General features: G+C 41.7%; 1 protein-coding gene across 1 annotated transcript in view; it reads left to right on the forward strand.

Moving 5' to 3' along the window:
* cdhr5-rs (cadherin-related family member 5, related sequence) overlaps window positions 1-22,289 on the forward strand; it is a 75,082-nt gene that overhangs the window by 35,493 nt on the left and 17,300 nt on the right. The window contains exons 2-9 of the mRNA XM_055653274.1: window positions 12,039-12,210; window positions 13,812-14,020; window positions 14,889-14,951; window positions 17,702-17,794; window positions 18,641-18,727; window positions 19,940-20,050; window positions 20,262-20,432; window positions 22,185-22,275. Coding sequence (XP_055509249.1) covers window positions 12,129-12,210; window positions 13,812-14,020; window positions 14,889-14,951; window positions 17,702-17,794; window positions 18,641-18,727; window positions 19,940-20,050; window positions 20,262-20,432; window positions 22,185-22,275 — 907 coding nt within the window. The 5' untranslated portion in view covers window positions 12,039-12,128. The remainder of the gene's footprint in view (window positions 1-12,038; window positions 12,211-13,811; window positions 14,021-14,888; window positions 14,952-17,701; window positions 17,795-18,640; window positions 18,728-19,939; window positions 20,051-20,261; window positions 20,433-22,184; window positions 22,276-22,289) is intronic.

Genomic DNA, 22,289 nt, shown 5'->3' on the forward strand with positions numbered 1-22,289 from the left:
CTGACCCGCTGAAGTCTTTTTGGTTTTTATTTTTATCATTGAGTTTTTGGACTGAATAAAATGAGACTCTTCTTAAGACCAATATTAACCTTGAGTCAGAAATAGCGCGGCTAAAATATGAACAAAAACCCATTTACATTTCCCAAAATAGGCTTTTTATTCAACATTTGAAGTACACGCCTGAGTACAAAATTATTCAAACTAGCTCCACAGATACAGGAAGTATGGTTCAATTTCACTTTGCCTATTCTCTGTCAATATATAAAGGTACCTTTTGTCCCATGAATCACATATACACATACACAAATATGCACCAATACAAATATAGCCCATCCAACTAGTCTTATGGTACCTAGGCTGGTTTTGAGGGCCCTTTCTCCCAAAAGTGAATGACAATATCCGTCTTCTTTGAACCAGCTAAATTCTACCATGAGTCCATTTCTCACTATTGTGTGGGAGGAAACTGAAGATCTTGGAGAAAACCCACGCATGTCACAGGGAGAACACACAAACTCCGTACAGACAGCACCTGTAGTCGGGATCGAACCCAGGTCTCCGCCACTGCATTCGCTATAAGGCAGCAACTCTACCACTGCGCCACTTGGACCACCCTAAATCTAGATCAAACATCTTTGACAAAACTTCATCAAAAGCTATTCTTGTTAGTTAGGAGATGAAGGAAGGTCTGATTGATGTAATTAGAAAAGTACAGCACAGGAACAAGCCCTTTGGCCCACAGTGTCTATGACGAACATTATGACATGATAAACTAATCTCATCACTGCACATAATGGATATTCCTCCATTCTTTGTATATCCAAGTGCACATCTAAAAGCCACAATCACGTCTGCTACCTATACCACCAGTGTAAAAAACTTGCTCCGTGCATCTCGATTAAACTTTGCCCTTCTTTCCTTAAAGCTATGCCCTCAACTCTTTGACATTTCCACCCTGGGGAAAAAGGTTCTGATTGTCTCCCCTATCTAAGATACTTCTGTCAGGTCTCTCTCTACCTCCAGCATTCCAGAGAAACTAATCCACCTTCTCCTTGTAATTAATGGCCCCTAAACTAGGCAGCATCCTGCACTCTTTCCAGAGCTTCAACATCATTCCTGTAACGGCACGAGCAGATCTACATGCACTACTCCAATTAAAATATGAAATACAGATAAACCTTTTCCCCTCAAGGTGAAATAAAGGTGACATCATGTGAAATTAGGGAAAGGGTTCAGGAACAGGAAAGTAGTTTTGCACATAAAGCAGGTTCTCTTTCCTTGTTCCCCCTTGGGGTAGCAGTAAAGAATAAATTATACATTTAATAGAATGGCTTGATGGGCTGAAAGGCCACGTCACATATCTATGCCAAGGACGTATAGTATCTGAGAACAATTCCTTTGGCACCTCACAAAGTCACAGTGTATTTGGAAAATGTCACTCATAATCCTCAAAGGGTTTGTTTCACAGATGTGCCAGTAGCTGGAAGCTTCAGGCTGTGATACATAACACATTGCTTGTGTATGCTCAGCTCTGCTGAGTTCCTATGTGATTATAATTCTAATCATTTCACAGTGATTGTCCCAGTTATTAATGGAACACTGGTTAATATTATCCTCTTAGAACAAGGCTCGTAATCTGTCAGGGCAGATGGCCTCACACGGCAGATTGCTCCAACACTCATTTGCAAAGTGATTATTAGCTGCTTGTTTGTGTTCCTTGAAATTCCCCCTTCATTCACCTGCTTAATATGCTTCAGGTGTAAACACATCCTTGGCACTCTGCTGACCCCAAGTGGTGACAAATATATATGGCAACTGTTTAAATCTGGCGTGGATTCATTTAAGTATCTATGCATGTAAGTGTGTCTATGTGTAAATATAGGTCCATTTGTGAATGCTCTATGTATGTGTGCATATATGTGTTTGTATATGCCTGTTTGCATACTTTAACTGACAGCATTGTTGAACTATTGCATTTTATGTGCCTGTAAAGCTGCAGCAAGTACAAATTTAATTGTCCCAGTCCTGGTTCATATAATGATTAAACACTCTTGTCTCTTGACATCTAATTAAACATGGTACAGTTCTTACAGTTCAGCCCCTTCAGCCTATACCAGCTCTCAGTAAAGCATGTCCATTTCTTCAGTTCTCCTTACTTTCCTGTACTCCTCAACTTACTTTCTCTTGCATGCTCAAACGTTTTTTTATTCTTTTTGCCCACTATAGGGTAATTTACAGTAGACAATTAACCTACCGCATGTCTTTGGATAGTGGGAGGAAATTAGAGCACTGTGGGGAATATTCATATGGTTACAGCAAGAATATTCAACTCCATACAGAACACACTGGAGGTCATGGTTTAACCCAGCTGTGCGGCAGCAGCAGCAAATATTGCAATACTCCACCCCTTGCCACTCCAATGTTAATAGATTTGAAAGGAAAAGGAAAACATTAATTTTTAATTCATTAGTGACTCTGACTTCATTTTTGTTTCTTAATTAGAACTCGAAATTGGAAGCCTTGACTCATAGGATCATTTACCTGTTGTGCAGCATAAACACACAAGAGGTTCAACAGCATCCGGGCCAGAACAGTTCACTCTAAATCACTGTACACACTCCCATCCGCTATACTCTGTGGCTGCTGCATTTACAAACTGCAGAATACAGTGCAGGATCTCAGCAAGGTCATTTCAGCTCCCGTCCAGTCACTTGCACCTATGACAAGCATGGAACTGGCGTCAGTTCCAGGTTTGCTTGAATTCACGTACCATTCTGATTTTGGCATATACTGACATTCCTTTATTGTCACCGCATTGTTGCAATTGTGGGCGCTTCTGAAGCAGATTTGAAATAGAGGCACATCCCCAAACCAAGAGAGTTTGGGCTTGCCAGCTTTGTTCACATCCTATTAGCAAATTAAAAATCCTGTCTTCACAAGTACTGATATATACACATGTAAAGTAAGTCGGCAAACTCACCTCTCCACACTCAGATGCAAGAGTTCAATCTCAGCTGAAATTCTCCAAGTTTCTCTCATTGCTTTTGTAAAAACTCCATGAACCCATAAAAATACAATGATTCTTGGTCCTTCAATAATATCCTTTCAGTGAATCTTTACTCAGTCCAGTGGAAGTTTACATTGCTGTGAGAAACTTTACACTTTACTGTAGGGGCTCTTCCATTTAAGGAGTGGACAATTTAATTTAGATTGTGACCTTACTGTGTGGATCCAGATCCTACCCAATGTACTCAAGGGATAATCCCTCAATCCTCCACTCCACCATGCATACCAATCCCACCTCCCCACACATCCTAAAAGCACCTCCCATGCTAACTAAAGATCTTCCTGCCTTATTCCTCAGCTCACTTCAAACCTCACTTATTTCTCAATCAAGGGTAGGATATTTGAAGCAAGGAATGGACTTGCTCCAAAATAAACACTTCTAACCCTTGTTCTTAAGGGAACTTGAATACAGACAGCATAGTTGCAACCCAAATATAGAAGAAGAGATGAGACAGATGGTTGCAAATAATGAAACACACAGCAGGTTATGCAGATCTGTGGAAAGGAAAGCAGACTTAATGTTTCGGGTCAAAACTGGGAATTTGAGAAAACAAGTTGGTCTTTAGTGGATGAATGCATGGAGGGAATATTTATGATAAGGTAAAGCCAAGGTTGCAGTGGCAAAAAGTGATGGATGTTGCCAACTAGTTGATAGATTAATGAGGGAAATTAAGATAAAATATACAAATAAAAGAATGTTAAAGATCTGTTAAATGCAGATCAAAGCTGTAGGAAATGCCCAGCAGATCAGGCAATGCAAATGGAGAGACAAGTTTGAATTAATATTATAAATGCTTCAAGTTGTAGTCTGAGAACAGTTGCCAATAGAGTATTTGGTTTTGAAGACACAAGAGATTACAGATGGTGGAATCGACAGCAAAAAACAAATCACTGGAGGAACTCACCGGGTCAGGCAGCATCTGTGGAAGGAAATGACAGATGATGTTTCAGGTCGGTATCCTTTTTGAATAATCATTGTTTATTTGGTTTTGATGCCTCTCACTCAATTTAAACTTGGAGCAAGTTTTCCCTTGCTCAAACCTGATTACAATTTATCAAAAAGGTCAATGTGAGCTGGAAACGATGTTGCTGGTTTTGAAACCATCTGGAATGACGTCAAAGATTAACATCCTCCACCACATCAAATCCTCTTATAGCACATCAGCTGAGGTTAAATCAAGTAATGTTGTCAAATCACCTGTGTGATCCCATAACATAACTGGCTCACAAATGAAAATTCATTGTACATATTTTTTCAGTACTAAGGACTTTATTTTAGTCCAAAATCAATTGTAAATTGTGATCTGTTGAAATCACCTTACCTTTATAATAACAGAGGACAGTATGGAATGTGGGGTACGTGGGAGGAGGGTTAAACATAAAGACACTGTGATGTGACTGGTGATCATAAACTGAACATGTCATCACCAGCACCTTGACAATGGTCATCTGCTGACCATCTCCACAGGTACCAGAGCATTTGTGTGTGTGTACACGTGCGCACGCACAAGTGTACACACACAAAGGTTCGTTCAGGCCGAAAGGTCTGAATGACAATAAAGGATACTTTGACTTTTTGACTTTGAAATGTGCATGTGTGAGTGTGCATGTACGTGCATGTACATGTGTGCATACGTGAGTGTGCGTGTATGTGTGCGTGCATGCGCATGCGTGAATGTGCTTGTACATTGTGCGTGTGCATGTGCATGTAGGTGAATCATGGGGTTAGGTATACTGTGGCACTCGATCGGGTTTTTCATGTCCCTTGACATGTCCTCCTCTTCCCAAGAGAAGGAGATGAGATTGTGAATTTGTAACGGAGTTTTGGAACTTCAGCAGGGATGCTGTTTGGCCCAAATGCCTGTTTATTTTTGAATTGTCACCTGGCTTTTTTGACTTCTTAATTGTGGCAGTGAAGTTGAACCATGAAGTTTGCTGTGGAATGGAGGCACGGGTGCTCACACCAATCACCATTGAGGAATTATTCCACATGTTCTTTGGACACTATCTAGTCCTTTGTCCTTGATAACTAGTTTTGTTCTTGCGTCACAATGTGCCCGTCACCTGCTCTTTAGATCAGAGGTTTTCCGGAGTCTGTACAGCTGCATGTTTCACCTGAAGTTGCGGTAATCAGCTCAAGGTTCCCCTGATCACTTTCACTATTTCTCAATCAGCTCCTATGGGCAAGCTACGCCATTTGAATTCTGAAATGTTCTATTTCGAGTTCCATCTACGAAAGAAATTACCAAGTTGGCAGTGAACATGGTTCAAAGATGTTTCCAAAGCTTGCATGACAGATTCCACAACAACTCGGTGAAATCCTGGGCCCATGATCTCTCAAAATGGAACATTAGGAGTGGTACTGTGAAACGTGAGTTCATTTGTTAAGAAGTCCAGTCTAAATGGCAGAAAGATCGCACCACCTCCCAAACCACCCACCTGGCAACCCCATCAATCACGCCTTGTCCCACGTGCCAGAGCCTGTGGGTTTCCTCAACCACCTCAGAGCCCAAAGAACAAGAATGAAAACTTTGTCATCCTCAACAGTTGGTAACTGCTGAATCTGAATCTCTAATGCAGTGCTGAATCTCTTGTAGATGGTCGTTTTGTTCATTGACCTTAATTGTGCAAGTAGATTCATTGATGTTCTTGATGCACCAATACTATATTCCTATGGGCATTTCTTTCCCTTCCCACCTCCTCTTGCTAACAACTTGTGTGGTACTTCAAACTTCAAGCTTTTGTAGGTCTATGTACATACATTCATAATGCAAACAGACAATCATATACATGTGCATCCATAACCTCTCGAGATTATTGGAGGGTTCATAATCCTGTCTCCCCAACCCTACCTCAAGTTCATTTTTCCACATTTTCATACATTCGAGGCGGCCATTTATCTATCCAATTTCCCAGCTTCTACCACTGGCTCCACACCAGGGCAATTTACAGCAGACAATTAATCAGCTAACCAGCACGTCTTTGGAGTGTGGGAGGAAATCAGTGCATCCAAGGGAGTTCAAGATAATTCAGGGAGAACGTGCAGACTCCACACAAACAGCACAGAGTTATACTGGGGCAACAAGCCTATGTTAGAACCAGCCCTTGTTAGAACCCTCCCTTTGAGTTCCCCCTCTTTAACCAGGATGTTTAGCACAATGTCAGTGAAATGGAGCAACCGCTCGAGCTGTGCCCAAACATTAACTGCGCATTGACCTTCAGCAATGTTCTGTTCTTCTTTAAGTGGCGGTGATTAGTTGCAGCTACAGCTGATATTACACAAGCTTAGTGTGTGCAAATTCAGATACCTCTGTGTTACATGCTTACCCAATACCTGCTTCTTTGCACAAGGTGCACATATAAATCTTGTGTGAACAGGTTTGTGAAATTTAGAGCTAGTTTATGTGTACAGTTAAATTTCCACTCCCATTGATTTAAAATGAAATCTTGCTGCAAAATGTAAGGCCAAATATAAATTCAAAGATAAATTGCTGCAAAATGCAAGACCAATGATAAAATCCGAGGTCAAATCTGCTGCAGGTATTTTCACCTGCACAGCTCATATCTGTTCATTGAGCAGAGAAAAAGACATCCTTTGTGTTAGCAACATAACTAAGTCGCATTATTGCTCTGACAATAAGTTTGAAGTGGCCAACATTTTCTCCTCAGACGTTAACAAATAAAAGCTTATGATTCATCGCACTGCAATTTAAAAGAAGTTCAAGCTCCGTTTACTTAAGCAAAATAAGTAATTGGCCTCGAAATCCATTCTCCCCTCAATAAGTTGCAAAAGTAAATCCTTTTCTACTGGCTTAGTTAGACACTATTCCTGAAATCTTATCCCTCATTAAATGCCCTCTAAGCCCTTTCTAGGGTAGAGATTTCTCTTCCAAGCACCAGACACGTGACAATCTTACTGCAGTTGGCCCAAAAAAGCAACTTAATCTTTAAATGCTCAGCAAATGGAATCTGTGAATGAAAAATGTCTTCCTTTTAAACATTCAAAATATTTGCTAATAATTGTTAAGAGCCAGGGTTATTTATCCATATGAATTTCTGGTGAAAAGCAACTCAACAGTGTCTCTCCAGGAGTGATAGTGAGGGGTAAGTGAACATTTGTTTGATTGCAGCAGATTGGATTTTAAAACTGGAACTGATTTAACCCATTGATTATTTCTGATTGTTGTTAATGTGAGAGCTACATGAATTATTCATTTAGCTGGCATTGTGAATTAATTTTGATGAGAACGTATTATAAACATGTAGAAAGGTATTGATGGAATTCTCAGCAGCTAAAAATGGAAATTCTGAACCAGATTCTTCTCAGTCACATTTGTCCCGCAAAACAGTTACGAGCATTGGAGACTTGCACCAGTATTCAACAGGAGGGTGGGGGGGGGGGGGCTGTTGTGCAAGGAAGGTCCCTGGAATGTGCTGGTAATAACAATTTTCCTGGCTTTGTTTCTGTGATCACAAAGAGATCCAGAAATGATTTGGTATTTAAACAGGTTCACAGGAGTGTGTCACATTAGAGGAGGGTCCCAGAATCTGACTATTTATGAAAAGGTCCATTACACTATCATCAGTACAGGGGTTCACATGAATGTATCTATGCATGCAGGGGGTCCCAGAATGGAATTAATATTCACACAGGGTCCTGGGTTGTATCAGTTTATACAGAGGGTCCACAAGTGTGTATCAACATTCACAGGGAGCCCCAGAAGTATATTTGTATTCCCAGAGGGCCCCAAGTGTGTATTCAAATATCTTAATAAGAAGATTCCACATGTGTGTCAGTATTCACCAAGGATCCTGGAAATGTATTAGTATTCATGGATTTTCAAAAAAAAGTATCACTATTCACAAAACGTCCTCGGAGAGAATCAGTATTTGCAGTGTGTTTCAGGTGTAAATCAGTAATCACAGTTTCCAAAGTCAATTTTCACAGGCGATTGTGTGAATTTTTCAGAGAACCCTGAGCATGTATCAACATTCACAGATTGCCCCAAGAGTCTTTCAACATCTACGGAAGGTCTGAGAGGTATTCATGATGGATTCTGGCCTTGTGTGAGTATATTACTACTCACAGAAGGTCATGGAAACATTTCCATATTCTCAGGGAGTCTCAGGTGTACAACAATATTCATAGAAAGTCCCTGGAGTATATAAGTCAATTAGATTTTCAGGTTACCTCTATTTACTCTGAGTCTAAGAAGAATCGTTGGGTGGGTGGCGCGGCTCACGTCGCAGCGGCCTCTGCAGTCCGTCTGTCTTTTTTTTTTTGTCTCATTTGAGTGTAGTGTATAATGTTTTATTTTTAACTGGGTATGTGTGGGGGGGAGGGGGGATATGGGGGGTGATGAAACTTTTAAAATCTTTTCCCTGTACGGAGGACCTGACCTTTTCCCTGTCGAGTCTCCGTTGTCGTTGGGGCCTAGCACCGTGGAGCGGCCTCCAACCGGAACGACCTGGGAGCTCCAGTCGCGGAGCCTGCGGACTTGCCATCGTGGAGCTGGCCGTGTTCGGAGCGTGGAGAGCTGTGGCGGCGCGTGGCTGCGACCCGACCCCGGAGATTCGGAGGCTCCAGCCGCCGGCCCTGTGGACGGTAACACCGGGAGCTCGCGGGTCCCTGGTGGGAGACGGCTTTTCGGGGCTTCCGCAACGGCGACTTCTCCCGCCCGAGTTGCGGGGTTGAGGATGACCCGGAGCGTGGCATAGCATCGCCCGGCACGGTTTTAATGGCCGCGGGACTTACTTACCATCGCCCGCTGGGGGCTTTGACTTTGACAACGGGAGGAGAATGGGGAGTGCAGGGGAGAGATAAGACTTTGCCTTCCATCACAGTGAGGAGGAGATTCTCTGTAATGGATGCTTGTGTAAATTGTGTTGTGTCTTGGTTCTTCTACTTGTTTGTATGACTGCAGAAACTAAATTTCGTTTGAACCTCAATGAGGTTCAAATGACAACAAATAAATTGTATTGTATTGAATGGGGGGGGGGGGGTGCCTCAATATGCTCAAGGTGTCCCAAGTGAATCAGTTCTCAGAGGCTCACAGTATTAGTTGCGGGCTCCAGATGTGAATCGGTATTCTCAGAAGGTGCCATGTGTGTATCCATGTTCAGAGGGGGTCCCTGGGAACATGTTGGTAAGCAGAGGGTTCCGGTAGTACTCACATCAGTACAGGTGATTCACAGGGATTCAGAGCAGTATCAGTTTCCACATCAGGTTCGAGAAGAATCCCAGAACAATATCAGCTTTCACAGAGCATTACTGGAGTCTACCAGCATTCACAGAGGATACTGGGAGCACTTTGATATTCAAAGGGGGTCCTGGAATGAATCAGCATCCACCTTGCGTCCTGGGAGAATAATCAATATTCACAGAGGATTTTGGTATGCAGCAGTTTTCACAGAAGTGTGATCTGTATCAGTATCAGTATTCACACATGGCCCTGGGTAAGTTTGTTTCCCAACGGGACCTTCTTGTATCGACATTCTTAAAGGGTCTCAACAGCGTATCTGTATTCACAGAAGTTCTGGAGTGTATCTGTGTCTGTTATTAATGGTAAATCACTAATCACCACCAAAAACTTCAGATGCAGATTAAAAATTCGCTCTTTCTCGTATGTGGGGAAAAAAATAAGCAATTAAGAGGAACAACAAATGTCAATTTTTGGCAAGAGTCCGTTTTGCAGAAATTTGCAATATGGACGGTTGGATTGGGAAGCAAGCCCTCCGTAAAGCAGGGGTGGTCTGTACTCACAGAGATTGTAACATCGGTTTTGCAGGCATCTTGACCGCGTGTTCAGAGTGCCCAGGCGTGCAGAGGTACCACAGAGGAGGGAGACATGAGAGTATTCCCAGGAGGGTGTCAGTATTCACACGGGTTCCTGGGAGGGTGTTGGTATTCAAAGGGAGTTCTGGGAGTGTGTCAGTATTCGCAGGAGATTGAGGAGGGTGTCAGTATTCATAGTGGGTCCTGGGAGGATGTTAGCAGGAGATGCGGGGTTGCTGGGAAGTAATTCTCATTCACAGGAGTCCAGGTACATTTCAGTACATAGACCATCGTGGATGTATGTCACCATTCAGAAAGAGCCCCAGGGGTATAACAATAGTCATAGAGAGTTCTATCATTTTTACAGAGGATCCTGGGAATTAATCGGTTTTCCCAGGCACCAGGCGATCTCAGTATTCTCAGATGTACACGAGTCTTTCACAAGGTATCCTAGGAGTGTATCTGTATCACGGTAGATCAGTACAGGAGGTTACCGGCATTGACACACGTTTGCAATATTCATAGAGGTCCCGATGTTTCCATCAGTATTCGCGCTGGGTCCCACGGACTGCACCCAGATTCACAGTGTCCTGGCTGCTTATCTGTGCTCGGCAAGAGTCCTGGAAGAATATTGGTATTTACAGAGTTACCCCTCCCACAGTGAGTATTAATACCTGTGAAACCCGGCCAGAGTAGCTGTAAATGCAATATACCTACAAAAATCACCATGAATACTGATGAAGATGTGGGTCACTTTGTGAAAGTAGATACTCTCGGGGAACCACTGTGAATGTGAGGAATGAAGAGAAGTGGTGCTTATTCCATACGATACGATAGAACTTTATCTATCCCAAGAGGGAAATTGACAACAGTTATAAAATCACAAAATACATGTAACATGAAATTAAAGTGTCCAGATCAGTGTTGCATATTCAATTGACAGATGAATGGGATTTCTGCAGAGGACATCCAAGGAAATGTAAAATGCATGAAGATGGATAAATGCAAACTAAGTGTACATATTCTAAATAATGTTGTGAGACAGTTACCCTGTTAATTGTTGATTGGTTGAAATGTTAAGCTCTGTCTGGTCTGTTTGAATCCCAGGGTAAATGTTGCATTATTCAAGTTATGTTAGCTTCTTCTGGAAGCTTCTCCTGCAACAATGTAAGGGGAATTCTGCTATTGGTTTGTGTAACTGTCAATAATGTATTGTTGTAATTTGTTATGTTTGATTGGATTGTAAATAGACCACCCTTCTGTAGTTCGACCCCTCAAGGTTCAGGGACCTATAAAAGAGGTCCTTTGTCGATCTTCTGGATGAGCGCTTGGGACTGCATGACCTTTTGGAGTGTTTCTGCTTGCACAAGGCTGGAGGGCTTGGCCAGATAGATACAAGGATTGTACCTGCAGTGGTTTAGGTATCGTCTAGGGGAATTTGTTGTGCTATCCAAAAGTAAAGATGAGTTGTTCCAGTGCTTGAATCAGTGGTTTATTGACTGAACTAGACAGGGGGAAGCTTAGAAGAGCTTATTTATACCATCACTGTCACCTTCTAAACCCATCCCTCACTGCCTACCCTTACTGCCCATTCTGACTATTCATCATTGTCCACTCTGACTATCCATCACTGTTCGACCTCAGTGCCCTCCCTGACTGGCAGTCTTTACTGTCTGCCCAAATGCCCTCCGAAGCTAGACAGGAAATGTCTAGACAGTGTCATTCGTAGTAGGATTAAGAAGTGAAACCATTGTGCCTAAGAAAATGGAAATACCCTTGCAAAACTGTTCTCTGCTTAGAACACTGGGTGGGGCTGTAAAAACAGCTCACCAAGAGACTCCACAACAAAAATAAACCAAGAAAGTGAGCTGATGCACGTACAGGTGAACTGGAGGACGCTAACACATTTTGCAGTGTCATTGAAGGCCACATAGCAACCAGGAAATCATCTGTGATGCATTTGCATCCGTATAAGTCATGCAATGAATGATGTCATCACACATGTGACATAAACATCCTACCTTCCAAATTGTAGTCATTGTTGTTGGCCTGTAAGAAAATACATACTGTTGTTCTGAAAGTGTCTCCTTGAGATAATTAAGGATAAACCTACCACCTCTGGGCATCCCCAAACATGCTTCACCTTCTTCATCCCACAGAAATATTTAAATAAACTGTTCTTTTTGTTCTCTCTTTCCAGATTGAGGTGTGTGTGGCCAGGTTTGACAGTGATTCTGAGAAGAGAGCAACAAAGGATCTCTATACTCTGCCACATTTCCAACCCCAGCCCATGGATTGGGTCACTATGCTGAAGCTATGGATGTTTATTATGGGCATATTGTTTTCTAGGTTTGCATCGATCCTCATGGAAGGTAAAACAGACTCTCTGCTTCACTTAGAATGTTTTAGAAAAGAACATAAATGAAGAAATCACCTGCATTTATACAAAGACACGAGGAACTGTTGATGCTGGAATCCTGAGCAAAACACAAAGTGCTGGAGGAACTCAACGGGTCAGGAAGCATCTGTGGAGGGAATGGACAGGTGATGTTTTGGGTCGCACCTTTGCAATATGTCATCAGTCCATTCCCTCCATAGATGCTGCCTGATTTAGTACGCTCCTCCAGCACTTGTGTTTTGATCTGCATTAATATAGGGCTTGGCTTGGTTTATACAGATGTGGCTTTTGTAACTCCTGAGCCATTGAATTGTATTTTCTACTGCTGAAAATACAGCAATCAATTTGTGTAGAATAATGTACATGAACAATGAAAGCATGACCACATCTCCTGTTCAATGAAGATGTTTGAAGGATAAACATTATCCAGGATTGTGGGGAAAATCCCCTCCTTTTTTCCCCCAAACCTGCAACAATCTTTTTCACCTGAAGTAGAAGAAAGAGACAACTTTTAATATCTATTTTGAAACATTTGAATTCTGGAGGAATAGTTAATATTACAAATGCAACAAAGATTGAAGTTATGGAGGTGTTTGAGAATAAGGATGAGCATTTGAAGTTGATGCTAGCTCATAAAATGTACGACTTTTATTTGATAACCTACCTTCAAATCTTACCCTGACCAATGGGATGAAACTAAAACCCAGAACTATGAGAAACCCCATTAACCCATTGAATCCATTCCATCACCCATTGAGATTGTGGCCCTTTGTTACATTTCCTTAAATAGATATGTCTTGCTAACAGCTGTCCATTCATATTTGGAAAAGTTAATGTTGCTTAGCAGCCATTGAGTTTCATTCTTCTACCAATCTCTTCATTAAGGAATGTTTCATGACCTCTCTCTTGAATGACCTGGATCTTATTTAAGGGTTATGTCCCCTTATCCAACTCTCCTCCACCAGCAGAAATGTTTATTTCTCTCTACCCTTCAAATTCTTTCAAAATATTGGAATTTCAAATCGACTATCAATGAACTGTCTATCTTCTGGGGTTACCAAGCCTGCTTTATGAAATAATATAAACTTTGCAGTTATGACATTGCATCAATATATTCTTAAGGTGTTGTGCAATGTAGATATGAAATTCTCCCCCCCCCCCCCCCCCCCCCCCCATGCTGCCTGTTTAGATCTTTAATGAAATTACTTTTGACCAGTCTGCATCAGCCAGCAATTTCCCCAGGATCATTGGTCAAATTATGAGTTCACTTATTAGCCATTAATTTCCAGTGTCTGCCCAAATCAGCAAACTATTCATTGATTTCCTGGTAAAGATGGGACACGTTTTTAACTCATCTCCACATTATGTAATTCTCACAAATGTTACAATAGTTTATCAAGGATTGCTAGACTGATGGTAATCTCCTCCAGTTACTGCCCACTATTCATTGCCAATCACTCAAATCATCGACCACAACACATCACCCATCACTGGCCACTAATCTCTCCCAGTGGGTAGGGAACAAATGGCTGAATGCTGTAATGTGAATTGTGAATCTATTGTCCTTTACACCAGGTGATCTGTGCTCTGGTGGGCATGATCTTTCTGTGGATATTCAAGAGAATAGTCCGGATGGAACATTCATCGCAAGACTCGCCGTGAATGGCAACCTATCCGCTGGAGAAATACACTTGAATTTAACTGGAACAGATTTGGAGTGGTTTCAATTGGAAGAGAAAATCATCAAGTTAAATGTGCTGCCAACCAAACCTTTGGATCGAGAGGTACAGGCGGGGGATGGTTGGGGGAACTGGGAATCCCCGCACGGGAGATTGGAAGTTTTAAGAGTAACTAATCCAGTCAAATTATGCAGGCAAATCATTGGTGAAAGTAGAAAATCTGGGAATTATGCAATAGTAACTAATACATGGATCAGTTAAAGAAAGGTGTCATTGTTGGTGTTGTTGTTTTATTTTTTTCCCCTTCGATGTGTCAGGGCGACAGATAGCACAATGGGCTAAGAGTTCGGCTGGCGACCGGAAGGTAGCCGGTTCAAATCCCGCTTGGAGTGCATACTGTCGTTGTGTCCTTGGGCAAGACACTTCACCCACCTTTGCCTGTAATGGAATGTAATTACGGCGGCAGGCGCGGGCACACCGCGACGCCCTGTGTCTCCCTTTCAAGGGAGATGCTAAAAATGCATTTCGTTGTCTCTGTACTGTACACTGACAATGACAATAAATTGAATCATTTCATTTCATTTCATTTCATGTGATCGGATTGAAATCTATGAATTCCTTGACCACAGTAAAGTGTTGAGTGTAGTTCAGACGGATTGCACCAGTTTAAGTAGGCAGACTGCCACCTTCTCAACAATATTTAATAATGGGGAATAAATGGTGGCCTTGCCCGTAGTGCCCACTTCTCATGAATAAATAAACTTAAAAGATATTGTGTGAGCACTGTAACTGAGATTACACGAGGCCTGACCTTCAGTGGCATCATAACTCCTGATAGGGACCACTGGTCGTGATTTTGAGAAAGGGACACAAGCAATTTGTACTCACGGCCTCTGGAACAGTGAATATGTTGGTTTCTGAATGTGAATACTCTCTTACCCTAATATTCAGCATGTTGTGTTCCTTTTAACAGCTACTGACCACACCTCTTCTCTTTGCCACGATAACCTGCACTGATGTTATTTCTTCAGCTCAGGTACATGGATGTCTGCTACCTTATATTAAACTTGTCTATTCTTCTGAATTTATGCCTGTTGCTTTGAATAAAACAATTGGTATGAGATTTGGTGTGATTAAGTTATAAAATACGATTGTCATTTTCTAATTTGACCTAGATGAGAAGAACAATTTATGTCCATTTATTCCAAACCAATGATGTTCTGTATCAATAATACTAGTTAAGACCTGTAACTATTGGCTGCGAAATAGACATTTTTGCAGCTACCACTGCTAAATAGATTGGTTGAAAATAGTGAAGTTCGGGAAACTGGTTACGGATTTCTAAATACATTAACCTAATTGGAACTTAGTGGAAATGTTTAACATGTTCCACATTAATTTGAATTCTGCTACACCTGATGTATGAAACTCAAGTGCTGGGAATCTGCTTGCCCTTCATCAAGTAATCTACATCAACTTTTCTGCTCTGTGTACATCTCTTTTAAGCAACATCTGTTATTTTCCCTTTTCTCTTGTGTCATAAATACACCTATGTTGAGCACTTTATCTACTCCTGACAGTGGTGAGTTTCACTTTTTGACTACACGTCGGATAAAGGATTGTCTGTCTCCTGACTTTCACTTCGATTGATCGTTCATTTCAGTGACCCCAGCATATGGTCTTTTTTTCCTCACTTCTCAGAAGTTGCTTTCCCTTGTGACAGTAATGCACTCCTTTCACTCTGAATTGATAGTAGCTCCTTCAGAACAAATTGATGGCAAGAGTCTCAAGGACACCTTACAAAAATTCAGCAGGTAGAGGAAAAACATGTAAGGGGAATGAAATAAATAGTAGAGACATAACTAGTACACAAAGTAAAGACAGAATTCAATTCAAAACACAATATGAGGTAATTAATGCACAGATGAAAAGGGAGGGGGACGTGGGGCTAAGGATAGGCAGAGGTGAAGAGATGGGTCTTGAGGCGGGACTGGAAGATGGTGAGGGACACGGAATTGCGAATCAGTTGGGGGAGGGAGTTCCAGAGCCTGGGAGCTGCCCTGGAGAAGGCTCTGTCCCCAAAACTGCGGAGGTTGGACTTGTGGATGGAGAGGAGACCGGCTGATGTGGATCTGAGGGACCGTGAGGGTTGGTAGGGGGAAAGGAGGTCAGTGAGATATGGGGGGGACAGATGGTGGAGGGCTTTGTAGATGAGGACCAGGATTTTGTAGGTGATCCGGTGGGAGATGGGAAGCCAGTGAAGTTGTTTGAGGACTGGAGTGATGTGATGCCAGGATTTGGTGTGGGTGATGAGTCGGGCGGCTGCGTTCTGGACCAGTTGGAGTCGGTTGATGTAGGTGGAGCTGATGCCAAGGAGAAGTGAGTTGCAGTAGTCCAGTCGGGAGGAGATGAAGGCATGGATGAGTCTTTCAGCAGCGGGAGGTGTGAGAGAGGGTCTGAGTTTGGCGATGTTGCGGAGATGAAAGAAGGAGGTTTTAATGACATGGCGGATGTGAGGCTCAAGCGAGAGGGTGGAATCAAAGATCACGCCGAGGTTGCAGGCCTGGGGAGATGGGGAGAGTGGTGCCGTCGATGGTGAGAGTGGGGTTATTGATTTTGTTGAGTGTGGCTTTGGAGCCTATGAGGAGGAATTCTGTCTTATCGCTGTTGAGTTTGAGGAAGTTATGTTGCATCCAGGTTTTTATAGCTGACAAACAGGAGTTGATATGGGAGAGGGGGGGTTGTGGGGGATTTGGTGCCGAGGTAGATCAGGGTGTCATCGGTGTAACAGTGGAAGTCCAGGTTGAAGTGGCGGAGTATCTGACCAAGGGGGAGGATGTAGATGTTGAAGAGGAGGGGGCCGAGTACGGAGACTTGGGGAACGCCTTGAGTGACTGTGGCTGTAGCAGAGGTGTGGTTGTGGAGAGAGATGAAGTGGGATCTGTTGGAAAGGTAGGAACGGAGCCAGCTGAGTGCAGAGCCTTCAATGCCGAGGTCTTTGAGTCTGGTGAGCAGGATGTTATGGTTCACTGTATCGAAGGCTGCGCTCAAGTCGAGGAGGATGAGGATGTTGAGGGAACCAGTGCCAGCAGAGGTGAGGAGGTCGTTGAGGACTTTGAGGAGAGCAGTTTCTGTGCTATGGAGGGGGTGAAAGCCAGATTGGAGGGGTTCAAGTAGGTTATACGCAAGGAGGTGGGAATGAAGTTGCGACGCAACGATACGCTCCAGGGTTTTTGAAAGAAAGGGGAGGTTTGAGATTGGGCGGTAGTTAATGAGAGAGGAGGGAGGAGGGAATTACAAACCTCCCTCGCTCCATTAGTCAGTCTTTCTCACATTTTTAATGCCCAAACTTTTAAAACATGAGGTAGATATTAAAAAAAAATTCCTAATCTTCTCTTGTTTTATTTAAATCAACCTTGACTTTTGTGTCTTGGAGTTGTGAAAACCTACAGATCAGAAGTAGGGAATGGTGCCTACATTGGTTCTTAGCCAGGCGATATTGTTTGGTGTCACATGTCTGTATTTTGTCCACCAACCTGCTACTTCTTTCATCATCACCTGTCCAACTTTCTTTTATAATTAATTACATTTGTTTATATTATGGGATTGGAAACATAAGCAGTTTCTACCACCGATAAGTATTAGAAACTACTTATGTTTCCAATCCCATCAACTCCCAACTCGAACAAAGAAAAAGAGGAAGATGGATAGAATAGCAGTGAAAGCAGTAGAAGTGAAGCTGGTATTTTATTTAATGAATCAATAAATGTTTCTATATTTTTGAAGATTCATCACAGGTTAATGGTGCAAGTCCTTAACGAAAATGATAACTCACCGGTTTTCCTGAAAGAAAGTGTTCAACCACTCAACATTAGTGAGGTGAGGAACTGACCTTCTGTCTTATAAAACCTGTTTTATTGTTCGTTAAAAATGAAAGCACTTGCATTTATCGCATGCCTTTACAATTTCATAACATCCCAAAGTGCTTTCTAGCTAATGTGCTACGTATTGAAATGTAGCCATTGCACTGCATAATTTCAACAGACAATTCATGTGTATCAAAATCCAATATGTTTTTTGAAGAAGAACCTTTATTTTAATTTGTCAACCTGCGATGACTGTAGGGCACGGAGAACACAGTTTGATCTAACTCTCCAGTGTAGGATTGAGGGAGTGCTAACTTTCCGGTAAAAGTAAAATCAAAGATTTATTCACCTACTCAGCTGGATATAAAAGATGCTGCAGCAATATTAGAAGTGGGGTGAGAGAGCCAATACTGACCTCTCAATGAAAGTACATGAAATAATCTGGTCATTATCACATTGCACACTATATTTGCAACATTACAAATGAATATGTTTCAAAAAGTATTTTTTGGCTCCAATGCACTTAGAAATCGCTGGGGTTGTGAAAGACAGTACATAAATGCATATTTATCTTTGAAATCACAAGAAAATTACAAACGCTGGAAATCTAAAATAAAACCATAAGTTGCTGGAAATATTCAGCAGGCCAAATATTTGGGAAGAGAAATAGAAATACTTCAAGTCTGCTGAATATTTCTAGTATTTTCTATTTTTATTTATGTTTTTATTTTTCAAGCCTATGGCATCAAGTTTCACTTCAGAATAACTACTCCTTAAAAATTGTCATTTCAATTTCCCAAAGCTTTGAACTCATCTTTAAACTGTTTTTTGCTCCTTCTTCTCCTTCCCCCTCTGACAGCTGACACCTATTGGCGAGATTCTCTTCAGGTTGCAGGCTCATGATGAGGATGGTGATGGCCTCATCTACATGGTTGACAGAGCATCGGTAGGTAAACGTTTACTCCTGTTGAGACTGACGGATGAGACTGACGGATGAGACTGACAGATGAGACTGACACAACTACGCTGCAAAGTAGCAAAATAGGTCCCTATATGGGAATAGTAGTTGGTTAGCATTAATAGGCACAGAATGCTATTTGGCCCATCGCATATGCTGGCTCTTTGAAGTAGTCGCCAATTAGTACCATTCCCCTGGCCTTTCTTGTGTTCCCTTTTAAACTATTTATTTTATTTTAGTTTGGAAGTTCTGGTCTACTTGCTTTGACTATAGTCAGATTTTAACAATTTTCTTTGCTCTTGATCTCTCTGAATGCTTTGGAAATCGGCCCAAATTTGTATCATCTGTTACTAATGAAGGTTTGAAAGCAAGGATGTGAGGTTGGATGAATACAGTTTTGCTTCAGATCACAGGTGCAGGGTATGCAATAGAATAGAAAGAGTTCGATTGTCAGCAGCTTCACTATTGTTTGAAACACTTCAAACAGTTCAAAGCTTGTTTTAGAAACTCAGCGGATGAGGCAGCATCAATGGAGCTGAGACCCTTCCTCACCCAACACAAAACGTCCCTCATTCCATTGCTCCATATTTGCTGTCTCACCCGCTGAGTTTTTCCAGCATTCCTGTCTACCTTCGATTGTTCCAGCATCTGCAGTTCCTTCTTAAAGCTCGTTTTAGAATAAGTGCAGACAATAACAGGTTGGATCTTGTCACTTTGAGACATAATGCAAGTGCAGAAAGGGCTAATTCCAAGGCCCAGCACACAATGTTGAAAGTACTGCTGAAAGATATCTAGCCTACTGTTGGATAAGCCCATTTTACGTGTCCCCGCAAACATTTTACTTAAATTGCAGAGTGTATAGGAGAATCCACATTTCTCCTGTCTATTTGATGGCCTGTTGTTACTGAAAGGATCGTTCCAACAAGATAATAATTTCAATAAATTGCTGTTGAGGAGTAGGAATGCTTCCTTCAATTCTACAGATTCACCAGCATACGATCACCATCCCTTCAGACTGGAAGGGGAAAAAAGGCCACAATAATCTCAAAGCAGAAGAGACTAAGGTTGCAATGGAAAAGTCCAGGTCCAGTTCAGAGGCCAGCAGGTTGGGAATCTAATGGGTAGGTTTTCTCTGTCTCCCTGCATGCAGGCGGACAACTGACGCCTTTCATTTTATCAATGTCAAACTTTGTGTTGTAGAAAGATGCAGAATTCTTCAAGATTGACCTACCAAACAGTGGGAACATCCTTCTAGCCCAACGCCTCGATTATGAGAGCAAGAAAGAGTTGGATCTAATGGTTTATGCTATGGTATGAAAACTCATTTACCCCATGTTATCTTTGTTCCAATGCGATTTTGCCTAGAGTTTGCTAATGTTATCCACAACTAGTGGATTGAGCTCTGTAGTTTCTTCCCGAAAACCTCCTGTAATTCCTAAAAATGTACCTCCTGACTTAGTTGTACTAACTGTCTTAGCACTGAAAATGTTTCTTTACCCTCCTAATATTATCTTTCACACAGGAAATGAATACTGAGGAGAAATACAACACAACAGCAAAAGTGACCATTAGTGTGTTGGATGGGGATGACCAGTATCCAAGATTTCTTCCATGCAAGTTTGTGTTACATGGGAAGACCAGAGTCTGCGTCAATCCAACCTACACAGGAAATGTCACAGAAGCAAAGCTACCGGTAAGAGGGGATTCATGCAAATGGGGAAAGGGTCACAATGAATGTTGAAATTTTGAAATCTCGCCACAGGACTTCCAGTTTAAACAAGCATCATCTTAGCACAGTTTCCTTTATCGTTTAGAGATACAGCGTGAAAATAGATCCTTCAGCCCACCGAGTCCGTGCCGACCAGCAATCCCCAATATATTAGTGCACCACAAACTAGGGACAATTTACAATTTTTACTGAAGCCAAGTAACCTACAAACCTCTATGTCTTTGGAGTGTGGAAGGAATCCGGGGCACCCGGAGAAAACCCACGCGGTCATGGGGGGAAAGTACAAACTCTGTGCATAAAGCACCTGTAATCAGAATCGAACCTGGATCTCTGGTGCAGTAAGGCAGTAACTCTACTGCTGCGTCACCGTGCCAACCCTCAATATTCCTCCTCAACACTCGTGTGAGGTTTACAGAATTTCATGTTCATAATCTCCCAGTTAGTGCTATCAGCAGAACAGTCACAAGAATAAAAATTATGCACTTCTTAACTTTCTTTGAATGCTCATTTATTAACTAACGTCTTTTTGAGTAAATCATTTTCGAATAATAGTCTTTCCAACTCCTGTGAGAAGGCAGGAGAGGGAATGTTTCATGACCACATTTCAAGTGACCAACTGCAGTTCTGCAGTGCAGTGGAGTGGTTCATGGCATGTCTTGTACTGAGATCTCCAGGAATATGTCTTACTGGAGTAAAGACCTCAAGTAGAAATGTCTATATGAAGTTTCTATCACCAATATAGTTGCAGATAGTTGGGTTGCTGTGGTCTGATATAAGGTGGTGCTACAGAAGCCCGTCAACAACAACAAATCTCATTTAAAAAAAAAAACCCCATTAAGAAAGCATCAATTCAAAAAGGTATCTAATTAAGAGAAAGGAAGTATTGTTAGTTGTATTGTATTATTGAAGTATTTCCAGCTATATTTCTATGGTCCATTAAAATCCATTACAACTATAAATAATTTGTAAATGTATACTCCCAGATCCCCATTGCTCCTCAAATTAACTTTTTTTTTACATTTTCCAAATAATATGATCTATTTTTCTGATCTAAACACACAATGTATGATGACTTTCTAAAACATTAATGGATGGGGGCCGGAGGGGGGGGGGGGGGGGGTGTTTGCACAGTTAGCAGTGCCATCTTTCAAAACAAATATTAAACCAAAGTACTGTGTACTCCCTTGGTGAACTCAATAGTTCTATGGCATTATTTCAAAGAGGAGCAGGGGATTTATCACTATTTTGATTAATATATCCCTCTCAATATTGACATGCAACATGTGGGAGGTTACTGCGCAAAACTATGCTATTTTGCGTAATGGAAATTATGACCGTCAAATATTATTTAGTAAGCAGATTTTGGAACATTGAAGTTATAAAAAGAGTTCTGTAAATAAAATCGAATGTTTATTCTTATTTTGCATAAGACATACAATCTCATTCAGAGTCAGGGGCAGGATGGGTATGTGAACTGGGCAATGCACCTCGGATGCAATACAAGCTGCTGTTGCAAGGATGGATTTAAGATAAGGTGTTGGAAGCCAGCAGAGGCAAGTTACCTCTCGCATACATGCTGGAGTTCACCGAACAAAAAGGTCATAAAATGGAAAGTGTCCAATTCCGAATATTGATTGGTTGCATGTTGACTAAAGTCTTATCAGCAAGACAAGTGTTTCCTATCTTTGCTGACTTCAATCTTTTTGTCTGTTCCAGTATCATGCTCTCCAGCTCTCCCCAGGACCCTTATTAGCAGAAGATGGAGACAAGGGACTTCAGACACAAGTTGCATATTCAATTCTCACAGGTCTGAACTCTAAA

Source organism: Leucoraja erinacea, chromosome 22, assembly GCF_028641065.1.
Source record: "Leucoraja erinacea ecotype New England chromosome 22, Leri_hhj_1, whole genome shotgun sequence".
Taxonomy (NCBI): domain Eukaryota; kingdom Metazoa; phylum Chordata; class Chondrichthyes; order Rajiformes; family Rajidae; genus Leucoraja; species Leucoraja erinaceus.